At 40.9% G+C, this 13,881-nt stretch overlaps 1 protein-coding gene across 1 annotated transcript in view; it reads right to left on the bottom strand.

Annotated features, from left to right (window-relative positions):
- Nucleotides 1-13,881, bottom strand: part of ppp2r3a (protein phosphatase 2, regulatory subunit B'', alpha) — a 56,477-nt gene that overhangs the window by 21,179 nt on the left and 21,417 nt on the right. Inside the window, exon 2 of the mRNA XM_041972056.1 lies at nt 323-3,738. Coding sequence (XP_041827990.1) covers nt 323-3,007 — 2,685 coding nt within the window. The 5' untranslated portion in view covers nt 3,008-3,738. The remainder of the gene's footprint in view (nt 1-322; nt 3,739-13,881) is intronic.

Below are 13,881 nucleotides of genomic sequence, written 5' to 3'. Positions count from 1 at the left end.
CTCCACTTAACATGAATTCACGCCAGTGTCCTGGCAACAGTTTGCGGAAGCTCTGCACAATCCACATACCTGTGGTGACTTTCTCTTTCTAAATGTAGTGCATTTCTGTATCAGTCAGAGAAATTACTGCAGTCCTTGAAACACCTACACTGCTATTTCTGATCAACAGTTTTTAATAGAAAGTACTGAAAATGCAGTTCAGTCAGTGTGTCAATAGAAGGGTTATCATGAAGCTTAAACACTGAACAGCGGTAGAGTTTTGTAAATGTTTATATCTCTAATTGCTTATTTGACTGTGTATTTGTGAGTGTGTATCACTTACTCTGATCACTTCTGGAGTCTGCTGGATGAGAAGGGTTGAACCAGCGTCTTTTACAGCAGCAGGCTCTGCAACGCTTACTGCAGCATCTCTTGTGGCTTCTGCAGCTGGAGCTTCAGGTGAGACCACAGGTGTAGGTTCATCTGTGCTGGTGGAAGAATGGAAGCTTGCAGCAACTTCAGGTGCAGGGGTGGATTCTGTATGAACCTCACTTGTGGAGACTTCTGTAATATTATCTAGAACTGAAGCTGGTGTAGGCAATGGTTCAGGTGTAGGTTTAGAAGTAGATTCTATTGCAACTGCATCGCACTCAACTTCAGATACTGCAGGTATGGGTGTTGGTGCAGATGAAACTGCTGGTGTATTTGCCTGGGTGTGTTTTGTTTGCATAGCCAGGACTATATCTGTGTTTCCGGATGGAGCAGTTGAAGCAGCTGGTGGATTTGTGTTCTCCACAGGTGTATCAGCCCTGCCAGCAGTGGCCAGTGTATCTTGCAGGAGTCTCATTACCTCCTGCTCCTTTCCACATTTCCTCTCAGCACTCCCTGTACTCCCTGCCCCAGAATCCACCAGCTCTTGGGCAAAACTCTCTATGCTCTCTAGAATTCTTAACAACAGAGCTCCATCTTCCTCCTCTTCTCCAGCCACGGCTTCAGGACTCTCTCCCTGGGGAATAACGAGACTCTGGGGCGCCCTGGAACTAAGACCATTCATGGTTAGGTGGCTGACTGGTTTCTGGACTTGGAACTGGGCCATGTTGGGCTGAGTGAAAGATTCGTTGGAGGTGACCCTCTGGCCTCCCTCTCTCTTCCTGGTCTTAGCTGGAAGTGGAGGGTCAGCATTTCTGGGGTGGCTCATACTCTGAGACAGATTCTCCAAGTCCATCAGTAGCTTGTCAATGTCATCATTTCTATGAGAAGTAGCTTTAGGTGTTGAGACTGTTAATGAGGTGGACATAGGCCAAGTGGGGATGTAGCCAGAGCTAGCTGGCAAATTATTTGAAGAGCTATGATGTGTGGGAGGCTGGTGCAGAAGCTGCCCCAACATATTCCCATTTTTGTTTTGGAAATTGTTGAGGCGCTCTGGGGTCTTTCCCATATCTGCTTCCTCTTCTTCTATATAAAGCACTTCCATGGGGGATGCTGGAGGAGTTTGTGTGTATGGCGGTGTTGGGGAGGTACGAAGAGGAGAGGGGGAGTGTGTTGGAGAAGAACTAGAAGGAGAGCATGTGATGGAGGGTGGAGACAGAGTTTGTGGATGTAGCAGTCCATTGGTAAGTGGAGTAGCTTTTGAGTGAGCTGAGTTTTGGACTGGTTTGGTATGGATGGAATCTGATTTCAAAGATGTGGAAGATGAAACAGAGGATGGCGCTGAAGATGCAGAGAGTGTAATAGTCTTTGGGATTGGGGGCGACTGCACCACATCTTCATAACGAGGAGGCTGCTCATTGCCAAATATTGGAGAGAAGGGTCCCTGTTGGATGGAGTGAAGGGTGTTGACCAGCTCAGCCAGATCACTGTGCCCGCTTCCAGGTGTTCCTTGACTACCCTGTCCACTGCCTCCTAAATTTCCAATCCCTTCCAGCTCTAGAGGAAGTCTCTTCAGATAGGAGCTCAGACGGGTCATCACAGCTCGATAGACACTGTCAGGATTTGCTCCTCCATCCTCTGGCCCCCCGCCAGCTTTGCGTCTAATGCACTGCTTGATGATGTCAGTGCATTTCTTTAGGTCTTCAGAACATTTAAGTAGGATGTCAAGGCAGGCCCGAATGTCCTCCCCACCTGTTCCCCCAGTGGCAGCCTCTGCTCGCGTCTTCTCCAGGAGACGGGCAATTAGGTTCTCCTCTCCTAGCGTGCTGCGATACAAGGAGGCCACTGTGTTCAAACTCTGGTCCAATGATGCAATACTTGAGAGGCTGCTTGTTGAGGCACCACCCATTTTTGTGACAGCTGACAACGTGCCTGAGCTGCCCTTCACCTTTGGCTCCTCGGTTCCTGCTCCTTTCCCTAACACAAATGGCGGCAGGTTCTCATCATTGGAAGAAGTCATGCCATTTGTCATGGTAATATTTGTTGTGTTTGTTGTTAGGTTGGAGCTGAAGTGGCCATAGATGATCTCCAGGTCAGTGGACCGACGGCTAAAAGAATCAGGGCGAACCTTCCGACCTTTACGGAGGGTGACATGGCTAGAGGAGGAGAGGCGGAGCTTGTCAAAAGAAAATTCTTTGAGCTTACCGCTGGCCAGGTTTATGGCCTCTTCAGTAATGTCCTTCAAGCTGCCAAAAGAGCTCAAGTTCCCAGTCGATCCTCCACCACTGGGGGTCTTTTTACCACGCCATGTGGGGCTGTCCTCCCCTAAAGACAAATTACCACTGCTGCCCGCCCTCTCAAGACCACCATTATGAGTAGTATCCATAGAAACACAAAGTTTACTATGGTGAGGAAGTTGCTTAGTGATCATGTTACGAGAGTGTATAGGTGAGCTGCTGAAATCAGTATATGAAGGGTCAGGGGCAACAAGGAGCTCAGAGCAAGTGCCACGATGTGCAATAGTACAGTCAAGGCCTTGGGACAGTGCCCCACATGGCCCTGAGCAGTAGTGCACAGCATGGGAGTGGGTACGTCGGTCCACCACCACACTGTTGTAGCAGCTGACACTGCTAACAACTACACGATAGGCTGCTGCCATGGTGACAGATTTTCCTCAGGTCATAGGAAGGTTAAAAAAAATTATTTAAAAACAAAAATTCATACTCAGTTTAAAAATTTAGTTTCTTCACTTGTATGAGAATGGAAAATCTATGTTTAAATACTGAATCATCTTGCTGAAAAATGTCCTTTTTGACAGTTTCCCCACACATTAAATGCTGACACCAAATTAAATAAAAGTGCAATTGACAACTAAAAGGAAATTAAAACAACAAAGTCCAAAGTTCATATCCCTTCATGCTTTTAAAGCTCTCTTGAATCTTGTCTGAGATTCCTGGGCCTCTTAATAACAGCTGTACGGTTCCGCCTCTCTCCACGGGCACCTTCTCCACTTCCTTTTTAGCAGCCGCTCATTAGCCACTAATGACAGCCATGGAGGATGGTGACAGCGGAAGATCCAGCAGGGGGATCACAAATAACTCCACAGAACAGCCCCAGGGGCCTTATCTGAGGCCAATGAAGGCTTCACATTGCCCTGGTCTGGAGTCATTCACTGTGCAATGACACATAGGAGGAACTCCCTTTTACTTGCAAAGCTGAAGAACATTAACTGACTCCGACACAGCTGCAGAATAGCAGGGGACCAACCACAGAATTCCTTTTGCCTGGGTGAGTCCTAAGATCTCTAGGTCTTGTACACTCTCTCAGCCCTTCCGTCTCATGCTGTCAGCCGTGTGTCAGAAGGAGTGTGTGCTTCAGACAGGACACAACCTGTGAACCAACAAATAATAAATAAAAAAAAAAGGGGGGGGGGGGGGGGGGGGAGAGAAGACAGAGAAAGAAAAAAATAGATAAATAAGTTTCTTATAGCCTTTACAAGTGGACAACAATTTACAAGTTTGAAACAAAATGCGGCACGGCCATAAAACTAAAACTAAAGACATACATTTATTGGCAGAGCTATAAAAACAAGGTCGTATTTGCAAAATATTGGCATTATTGGCATCAGATTTGCAGTCTGAGCAGGGCATATATAAATAAAGCTTATCAAAGTTCACATTTTGTTTGATGGAAGCATTATCTGAATGCATACCAATATACTACATCACAGTTTGACTTTAAATTTGACCTCTAGACTTAAAGACCTACTGATTAGTAAGATTTGTACATGCAAAATAATAATCTCCCTACAGAAGAGATCTATGGAGATGCAACTTTGAGCATCAAAATAAATCAAACATTTTAAATACTAGGAAAAATAAGAATGTAAAAGACAATACACTGCATAGTAAACCTGCAAGCAAGCTCCATTGATTCTTATGGATCTAATAGTACAGTATAATACTTAAGTCCTTGTGTGCAGCCTTTCTTGTTTATGCTGGAGTAGAAAGTGAGGCAGAGACATCAGCTATCAGGGTCTTTTTGTGCCATAACAGCTCCCATTATAGAGTTGAAGATAGACACCCTCTTCACTTTTAATAAAAGGCTTAAAGCCTTGAGTAAATTCACCTGACCCTAAGCCATCCTTTTGCAGCAGTCCACACTGCTGAGGGACCTCCCATGATGCATTGAGTACCTCTGCTCTCTTCCTCTGTATTTTTTTCCTTTCCCTCATCTCTACCCTTGTGATTCTATGTAGGTATATTTGCTCTAAGCTGCACATTTTTCTGACTGCTGGCCTACATCCTATTCAGCATTTTTTGCTTCTTTTGTATGTTGTTAAGCTTAGTGACACATCATTAAACGTTAGCTTGTTACTGCCTTTGTGCTGAAATAATGGTTGCTCAGTTAGACTGACATTAAATTAACATGTTCAAAAGAAGAATGACACATTTACTGAACACACTGAGTAGTTTCCATCATCTGCCTGCTTTGTTATGATAACGTTAAACTGATACAATAAACCATCATCCGGTTGTAAATAACAAGGTTTTAGGGATTTACTTAGGAATGCATGGGTTTTATAATTATGCCAGAAAGACAGAGCGAGAGCAAAAGACAATTACAACTCAAACTGTGAGCATGAATGTATCTCAATAATATTATGGAAAAGGAGTCTCCTACTTACAAGTGTGGAAAAGATGAAGCAGGGATAATGGGTGAGCTTGTTGGGGGGTAAAAATTATTTGCAAGGATGAGGATTTGGGCACATGGGGCATAAAAAAAAAAAAGAAGTGAAACCTAAGAGAGAGAGTAATTTCTCTGTTGTTCTTTATCTTACCTTCCTTTCTACACAAACACATGCACAACAGCTGGATGCTGCTGAGTCAGTGTTGAGCAGGAAATTACATTTCCTGGCAAATTGCACTTAAATGTGGACAGTTAGAAATAGACTATTGTATGATGATAATCACACAGATATATTCACGCTCCTTCCGCCTTGCTGAGGGCTTTCTGAATAGCTGTGTGTATATCTTGGTAAACAACACCTTCCCAAACTGATAGTGAGCATGTAAACAAACTCTAACGGTGTTTATGACACTGAACAACGTCCTCACACAAACACACATATGTAAGCGCAGACACTACATGTCCATGCATGGCTCTCTGACACATTTTAGAAATCAAAGAGATCCACAAATACATACACATTCCACGATGTGATTTAGTGGAAGGAATGTGTTTTATGTATTTTATGGGTGATTAAACTGACAATGACTGGACTTTAAAGCCAAAATTTGGATTTCAAAAATGTGGATTTATACCTAAAATCTGCTCTGGAAAGAATACCATAACTAACTGACTTCAAGTACAAACACACTAGGTGCATGTTTTAGTCTGCACAGTTACCTACAGTTGAGTCAAGCTATTGTTCAAATTTCAGTAGTGCACCATCTTTGTACCAGTATACATCACACGACCATTAACTGTGTCAACTCTAATTTTCTACATGGGAGATCATTGTACATGTAACATTCACTACACAGACATTGAATTTAAGATAGTTGAAAGGTGATTTTGTCATCTGCAGTTATAAAGTCAGGTTATATCAGAGCAGAGCAGTACAGCAGTCTGGAGCTTTAAGTAAGTTTACATGTAGTTTCGGGCTGCTTTTCAGTAACTACTTTGATAGCCTTTTGACAAAAAACAAAAAAATGTGTGAATGAGATGAAAGTAGCTTTATTAGAAATTCAGTTATATTAATATCAGGGTTGAAATTACAGGGGAGCTAAGGGGAGCTTGGCTCCCCTAAAGACATTCAGCTAATACTTTAAGGGGGAGCCATAAAATAGTCCACTTCCAGGTTACATTTAATTTTTCAGTAAGGTTCCTGATGTTTCTTGAAAGCAATAACTTTCATTTATCAGCTTTGTGCTTGTTGATTTATTTAATTTGATAAATAAATCTTCCAAATAACACGGGTGATCCGTTGTTTCCTTCAGCACCGTGGACAGCAGCTTTGTTAGTTTGTTGTGTGCTTTTAGCGTTCATACAACAAACACCTCATATGCTTTCTTTTGTGGTTGTTAAACAAACTTTCCGTCCCTGTTTCTGATTAAACAAGCTGCACACAGTAGTAGCAAATTTTTGACCAGGCTACGTGCACTAATAGAAATGCACATGCATGTGACTTGCGAAGTTGCGGTGCACGTACAACAATAGGCTCCCCCAAAAGCTCTGATTAATATGCACTAACCTTTACAGTGTTTTAAAAAATTATACAAACAGATTGAAAATTTAGAGGATGTGCCAAGCAAACGTGCACAGAAAGAAGTTGTGCACTTCTTGTGCTCCTTCAATAAAACAGGAATGTTGTTTGCGTATGTGTGTCTGACAGTGGGTACACAGTAAAGAGTCATGGGGCCTTTCAGGGGAAGTTGGTCTTTGTGAAAAATAAGGCCCAAATAGGAACTTCAAACATAACTCCAGGAAACTGGGCAGGTCTGTACTAGACTACTCTTTATACACATATATTCTGACACATAATTTTAGGGTTGCTACTGAGATCAGAGAGAATAGAGCTTTGCAATGCCATGCACATACTAAACAGAGCTGGAAAGCAAGACTAGAGGCTCTGTGGGTACTGATTTCTGTCCTGGAATGGGAGAGCAACTACAAAAGAAGTTCAACTGCTCTGAACTTGTGCATCATATATGATTGAACACCCTGGTGCTTTTTAGCAAAAATCTGGGACAGAAATCTTCCTTAGTTTGATCCAACTTACATGTCTCATTTTCACGTAGGCACAAGTCTGAAGTGTTGCAGTCTCACTAACATAGAGGCATACAGCTGAACTAGTTCATAATTTGGCATCCTGTTTTTTGGACACATAATGTCATTAAATAAATAAACAAATATACTGTTTATAACACTGATCATTCAGTTAAAATGACATTTTTAGCTGCTCCCATCCATCGCCTGATTGAACACAACAGCAGCACACTTGACATGCTGATTTGACTTATTATTGTGATATGACAAGATATTTTACATGATATATGATAGGATTCTACTGAATTTAATGGATATATAGTAAATAATGTACTCTCTAGTCTTGCACAGATGTCAAATGTTGAATGTAAACCATGGCTCTTTCCACAACTGATGAGGGCATATCTGAATACAGCTGAGGGGAACATGACTCTAAGCAGCATGAATGACTAAACACTGTTGCTTTAACTGGTGAATGAAGACATTCATATTGTGTATCTTATGAATGCTAAGGAAACACAGCCACATGCTAAAAAACATAAACACTGATTTTGAGAAGTGCAAATGCAGTTAAATGTAAATATCATTTAAGAGTGCCTAAATATTCTTCATTACTTAAAACATCAATGTCATCATTGCTTTCTCTCACACTTTGATCTTCACAAATGAGCTAACTGCAGGACTGACCCACTTCTCTGCTTTCTTCTGTAATACTTAAATGAATTATTTATTCTGATTTCCAAGTGCCAGTTTTAAAGTGTGTGCACACATGCACACACTTTGCACAAACTACATGTTTGCCTGAGAAATTCAAACTTATTCCTAATCACGGTTTGTTCATAATCAATCATCCATCTAGCTGCCAGTTCCTGGCAGAAAGAAAAAAGGTGCAGACAGACAGATACTCTGGCAGGCGAGCTACAAGTATGTCCTTGTTGAGTCCAGGCCATATTTCAGTCATTGCCATTTTACTGACAGCTCCAGCTGCAAAGAAAACAAAATGGCCAGAGAAAGAAGAAATGTGGCCCGATTAATAATCAGACCATCAAGGAGATCCTAAATGCACTCACCTTAGGAAAAAAAAAATACAGCAGGGAGTTTCTTGTTTTCCATGCCAGATGCTCAAGGCCATTAGGTTTAGTTAAGAAGGGGAGCTGAGCAAAAAAGAGCAGTGCCAGGTCCCACAGAAGGTTGAGCTTCTATGAAAACCAGATGTCTGTACACAAGCCAGAACAAGCAAAGATTTAGAGAAGATATCTAGCAGTAAAGGACAAAGTCATGGTTAAGGTGTTGGTGTCCACAGCAGCCCCAAAGTCTGCTCTGCTGTCTCTGAGCTTCAGAAAAAGCAGGAAAAAGAAGTGAACATGCAAAAAAAGAAGGGAAAAGAAACACTTTAAAACAAATGGTCCCTAAAAAGTGCCAACTATCAGTATAGGGTAAGTGACAAAAACATGTAAAAATTTCGTTACAAAAAGTGCATGACGGACTACAGTCGGTTCAGGGTCGAGGTTGCATGTGTGTGAATCTGGCAGATACTTATGGGGTTCTATTGTTATGTCTGCCAGAATGATTGTCTGGATGAGACCCAGGCTGAAAACACAAATCACTGAGCTCTGGAGATACAAACACACAGACACACAGCTGTTGAGATGAAACTACATCTGCAGGGCCTCGTAGAACGCATCCCAGATTAACAGCTCTGGTCTTCACAGGTCAGAATAGCAGTTAGAGCTGGATGGGGCAGCCTGCAAGCCGGCTGGTCCTGTTCAGGTTCAGGTGGGAATAGTTTTCATTATGAAAACAGAGAGCAGAAATGTGGGGGTAAAACTGCATGGCTGCTGTTCATCTTGATGTTATGACAGAAGTTGATTAATGTGGTTTCTGTTATTTTGCCCTACCAGGAACAATGTGTAATTGTGGATCAAGATCCAATATTTACTGCAGTGTTATTTTACTCCTTACTACTTTGATTTACACTCTTGTCTTTGGCTGCTTTGTGATCCAACTGCCTTTTCAGGATAAGATAAATTATAACTTAGGGCTGCCATGAAATTTGATTTTCCACTACTTGTTTCAATTGCTAGAAGCATTCAAGATAATATCATTATGATATTAATACCTCATTCTTTTAAATTATTATTATTATCATTATTATTATTATTTAAATGAATTTTGAATTATCATCAATACTGGTGTAACACACTATTAATGTAGCAGGATAGTTAGAGGACTACATGCAAAGCCAAGATGAATGAATGATAACATCCACATTTAAAATCATTCAAATTAAAAATCTCCATTGAATTACTTATTTTATAAATTTTAGTGCAACAAATCCTAGCTGTGATTTTTGAATAGTGTCAGTCACAAGCATACATTACAGCAGCATGGTGCAAGTTCAGGAATTGGACAGAATTTGCTGGAGAATTAGCAACTTGTCCATCCATTTTACAGTGAGTGTTTGCATCCAATCAGGCTCAGGATAGCTGTTAAGCATTTTCAAACTGTTTCAGATAAAACTGAAGTTTATTATTCATCATTTCATTATAAAACAAATAGCTCAACCCCTGTTCTACAGGCTGTGATGGCACCGCTGTTTCTCTACAGTCTAACACCTCCAGGGCTGCACCAGCTGTTCACCCAGGGCCTTCGCATGTCACAGGCAAGTGGACCACGTGAATAGCTCAGCACCTCATTAGGAACAAAACCAACCCTTAGGACTACATTAACACAATAAAGCTGCTAAGAGAACATACTGGGGGCAGAGAAGAGGATGTTTATTGTTCTTCTGAGCTGAAGAGAGAAAACATGACTCATCTTTTCTTATCTTTTTCCTGGTAGAAACTGCTTAACCTTATAAGGCTAGCACACAGTCTTGATCTCACAAACACACTAAGAAAACAACCCCACTGTTCTACTGCAGAGGGCAGAAAAAATATGCTGTAAATATGCAACACTGTAGGCCACATGAGAGAATGTTGGCATCGGCTTTAAAACATTAAAACTTGCTGCTGAGATGCATCTCTGCAAGCATACACACAATTATCAGACTGCTGAAACCCAGTCAGTCACATCTCCGTACCATGCTCACACACAGATAAAAATCATGATGCAAATCTAAGAATGTATAGGGACACACCTGCAAGCATACACACATCAGCGTCCTGCCTTGCCAGCAGCTTGTCATGACCTCGTCTCCGCATTTCAACTTCCTTCAAAACACCCATTTTAGGCAATATCATGCTTTTGGCTGCATTCTGTTAATACACACGGATTCATACAAATCAGACATTAGACATGCACATGCCCACGCAAGCAATCACGCTGGCAGAGTAGACAAAGGACAAATAAATCTAACATAATGCACATAGACAGCTGACCTGGTTTCAGCCAGCCAACACTTCACTCCTGCTACCACCTACAATCCAAACCCAAAGGCAACCACTTCCAACAGGAAATCAGGCAGCTGAACACACATGTACACACACACACATCTAAAATCATTACTTTAGCTAAGGACAAGGGGAAAAGTTGGGGTGTGGAGCAGGTTCTAAATAACTAAAGCATTTTCAGAGCAGTCATCCAACATTAAACTTCACATTTACTGAAATTCTCAACAGTCATTTTAATGCATCTCATTAAAAATCCTGAAAGTGTACTTTAACTAATGGCCTGCAGCTCTGACAAGAAATATTACACCTGTTTTGGAAAGCTTTCCAACTTCCAAAGTTGAGTATATACTAAAGATCTTCTCTTTTTCCTTTAAACTGAGGATCTGCCATCACAGAGTCTATATAAAATGATTTTGCACACTTGCCAAACATAAGCTTAGTGTAAACTTAGATAAGCCAATCCCATGTGGAAATAATTTTTTAAAAAGCATAGATACTGAATGTAGAAAATGCAGCCTGTTGTATAAGTTTTTATTCATAAGGAACTACATAATTATTATGGTTTACTCACATCCATTTTTTGCATTCTGTCCTGCAGTGTTGAGAAATATAAGTGTGGATTTACTTCCCTGTTGTTCTGACTAGAAATAAGGCTGCATTAGAGGGATGGTGACTTTCTTCATTTTAACTAAAAGAAGTATTTAATTTAGATATCTTTCATGGTTGGTTACTTCTGCCTCCACCTTTTTAATAGGGCACAAGTGTGCCTGATTTTCTTTTTTTTTTTTTTTTTTTAAACTGGAGTTGCAAAAACTCAGATAATGGACCCAAAAACACCTTCTGGACATCCCCATTTAGCAATCTGTGTTTGGAAAAACTTAAATGAGGCGGTGCCAATGATCTATTGATTTCTCAGGAACCCTTACATTGCCTCACATGATTTTAATCTGAGTAGTTTGGGAAGTATTTATTACAGCCAAGGCAGTGCAGAAATAGTAGCATGGCAAATTCCCTCATCCCACTGCTGATCGTAGATGAACATCTTGTTCTGACCTCATATATTCCCGTGACACCTGAGTGCTTCTGCTCCAACCGGGACTATTATTCAATGGGTACAAAAACAATCTTCTGCTCAAACAACATATGTGAAACCAAACATAACAGCAACCCCTGCAAATAATGGTGAATCAGCATCTTCACCTGATCACTCTACATCTGGGGCAAGTGGCCACTGGCCAGGTACCAAAGACATCCTGACACACCATTTCCAGCATCATAAAGAAAAAGAATTATTATGTTTACTCTTATTTTAAACCAGACAAACTTGTGCTGACTTTAACTAAGCAACTACTGAGCTTTGCAAACGTATAAACTATGGGCATCAAATGTAGCACACCTCTGCTTATAGCCTCTACACTCCAACAAGCAGAGAAAAAAAATCACTGCAAGGCTGCCATCTTTCTCACATTGAGTGCGAGACTCACGCAATCCACACTTTTTGCACGCTCACACCACACGTCCATTATGTAAACAAATAAACTGACAACTTCTCGGTGTAAATAAAGGACACTCCGAGCACAGATGGCAAGACAGCAGGAAGTGACATGCAGCAGTGAGGTTTTCCATTTCTGCTTATGCTAACTTTGATTTATGCTGTACAGGTTAATGATTTACAGAGTTGAGTTCTCAAGGAGCACAGTATTTAAAAATCCAAAGTAAAATGACAAAAATCAACCCATTCCCTTCAGCTGTCAAAGAGAAACCAATGAAAGACTCATTGAATTACCTATAAACAATATTCTTGTCTTGCAGGTCAACATGACAGTGTCTTAAATAACACATTTGTGCAAAAGCTGACAACAATGTGACTAAGAGAGGAGAAGAAAAGGAGAGGAAAAACTGGTACTGTATAACAGGTAAGTCATAACTAACACCAAAGGCCTAAATTTAAAGTTACAAGCACAAGAAACCAGTCTTCTCAGAAAGCAGCTGATACCATTACATGTCTACAACTAAAAATCAGGTGGCTTACTCTAAATGCATTGTTAGAGAATTATTAGGTCATAGACAATAAATAGTATTAATTTCAAGGATAAAACTGTCAATAGCTTAGTTTCTGTCAGAAAGGGCACTAAATAGACTACAATGGCCAGTTTTGCACATAAAACTCTACAATTGCCTTACGAAGCCTTGTGGACATAGAGATGTCACAACTTTGAAGTTCCCAGAAGAAACCTTACATTCAGGCTTTCTTGGAAAAGCAGACTGGATGTCTTAAAGTAGCACCTTAACACCATTTAATTAGCGATGTACAGTATATACAATGTCACAGCCAGACATGTCTTTCCTTCTTAAGGACCATTAATGGATGTGAAAACATAGTGTCTTGTAGACTTAACTGGACAATTACATGTAGGCAGCAGCACTATGTGTTTATGATGAGAAAAAGAGCAGAGAAGTCCCAATTTTCACAGAAATCCATATAAGAGCATGTTTAGACTGGAGAGCAGAAGCTGGACTAACTAGTCTGAGGGCTGTGTAAGTGTGTAAGTATGTGAGTGTATGTGTGTGATGACGGCTGTCCCTGTCCATCAGAGGGTCATATGAGGAGCAGATTAGGGTTTCTAACAGCAAACCCCTGTCGCCTTGGCCCTTCGTCACTGAGTCAGTGAGGAGAGTCATCATGATCCATACTACCGCTGACTTAACTCCCACTTATCTCACACACACACACACACACACACACACACACACACAAAACCGCATCCAAATCAGGACTTCGTGATGCTGCTCCCAAACATTTCAACCAGTCAGTTTAGGCCAGAACTGATGGCTGCTGTTATCCAACATATTCCTACAGTGACTTTTATTTTAGGTGTCAATTTTTAATTCACATCAGAAAATCTGAACACAAGTCATCAATGAATTTTAAATTTTAAATTAAAAATGCTGCAAACGCATCTTCAGAGACCAAAAGCCAGCCATGACATGCTGTAAACCTATTAGAAGGTATTTACAACCCGACATACAAACTAAACTGTAAAACTGGACCTGCCTCACTCTCCCTCAACTCCTCTCCCCTCCTTCAATTAAATCTGGAGTTGAGCAAAGCCTCAGACGTAAAAAATAAATTAGTGTTTGTTGTGGGAGTAATAAAGGCACCACATTAAGATTTAACTGATATTAAAAAACTTATTGGATTCATTACAGTTAGGGATGAAAGCAAAACCGAAGGTACTGGATTGTTCATTTATCTAAGCAGAGCAAACCCTAAAAATAAATGTTTTATCACAAACGCACATAAAAAAAAGCCAAGCAGAGACCCAAATACACACCCACTCCACATCCTCTGTTACTGGGTTATTTTCTC

The sequence above is a fragment of the Melanotaenia boesemani genome, chromosome 20 (assembly GCF_017639745.1).
Source record: "Melanotaenia boesemani isolate fMelBoe1 chromosome 20, fMelBoe1.pri, whole genome shotgun sequence".
Classification (NCBI taxonomy): Eukaryota; Metazoa; Chordata; class Actinopteri; order Atheriniformes; family Melanotaeniidae; genus Melanotaenia; species Melanotaenia boesemani.
This window is presented reverse-complemented; position numbering and strand designations above follow the sequence as displayed.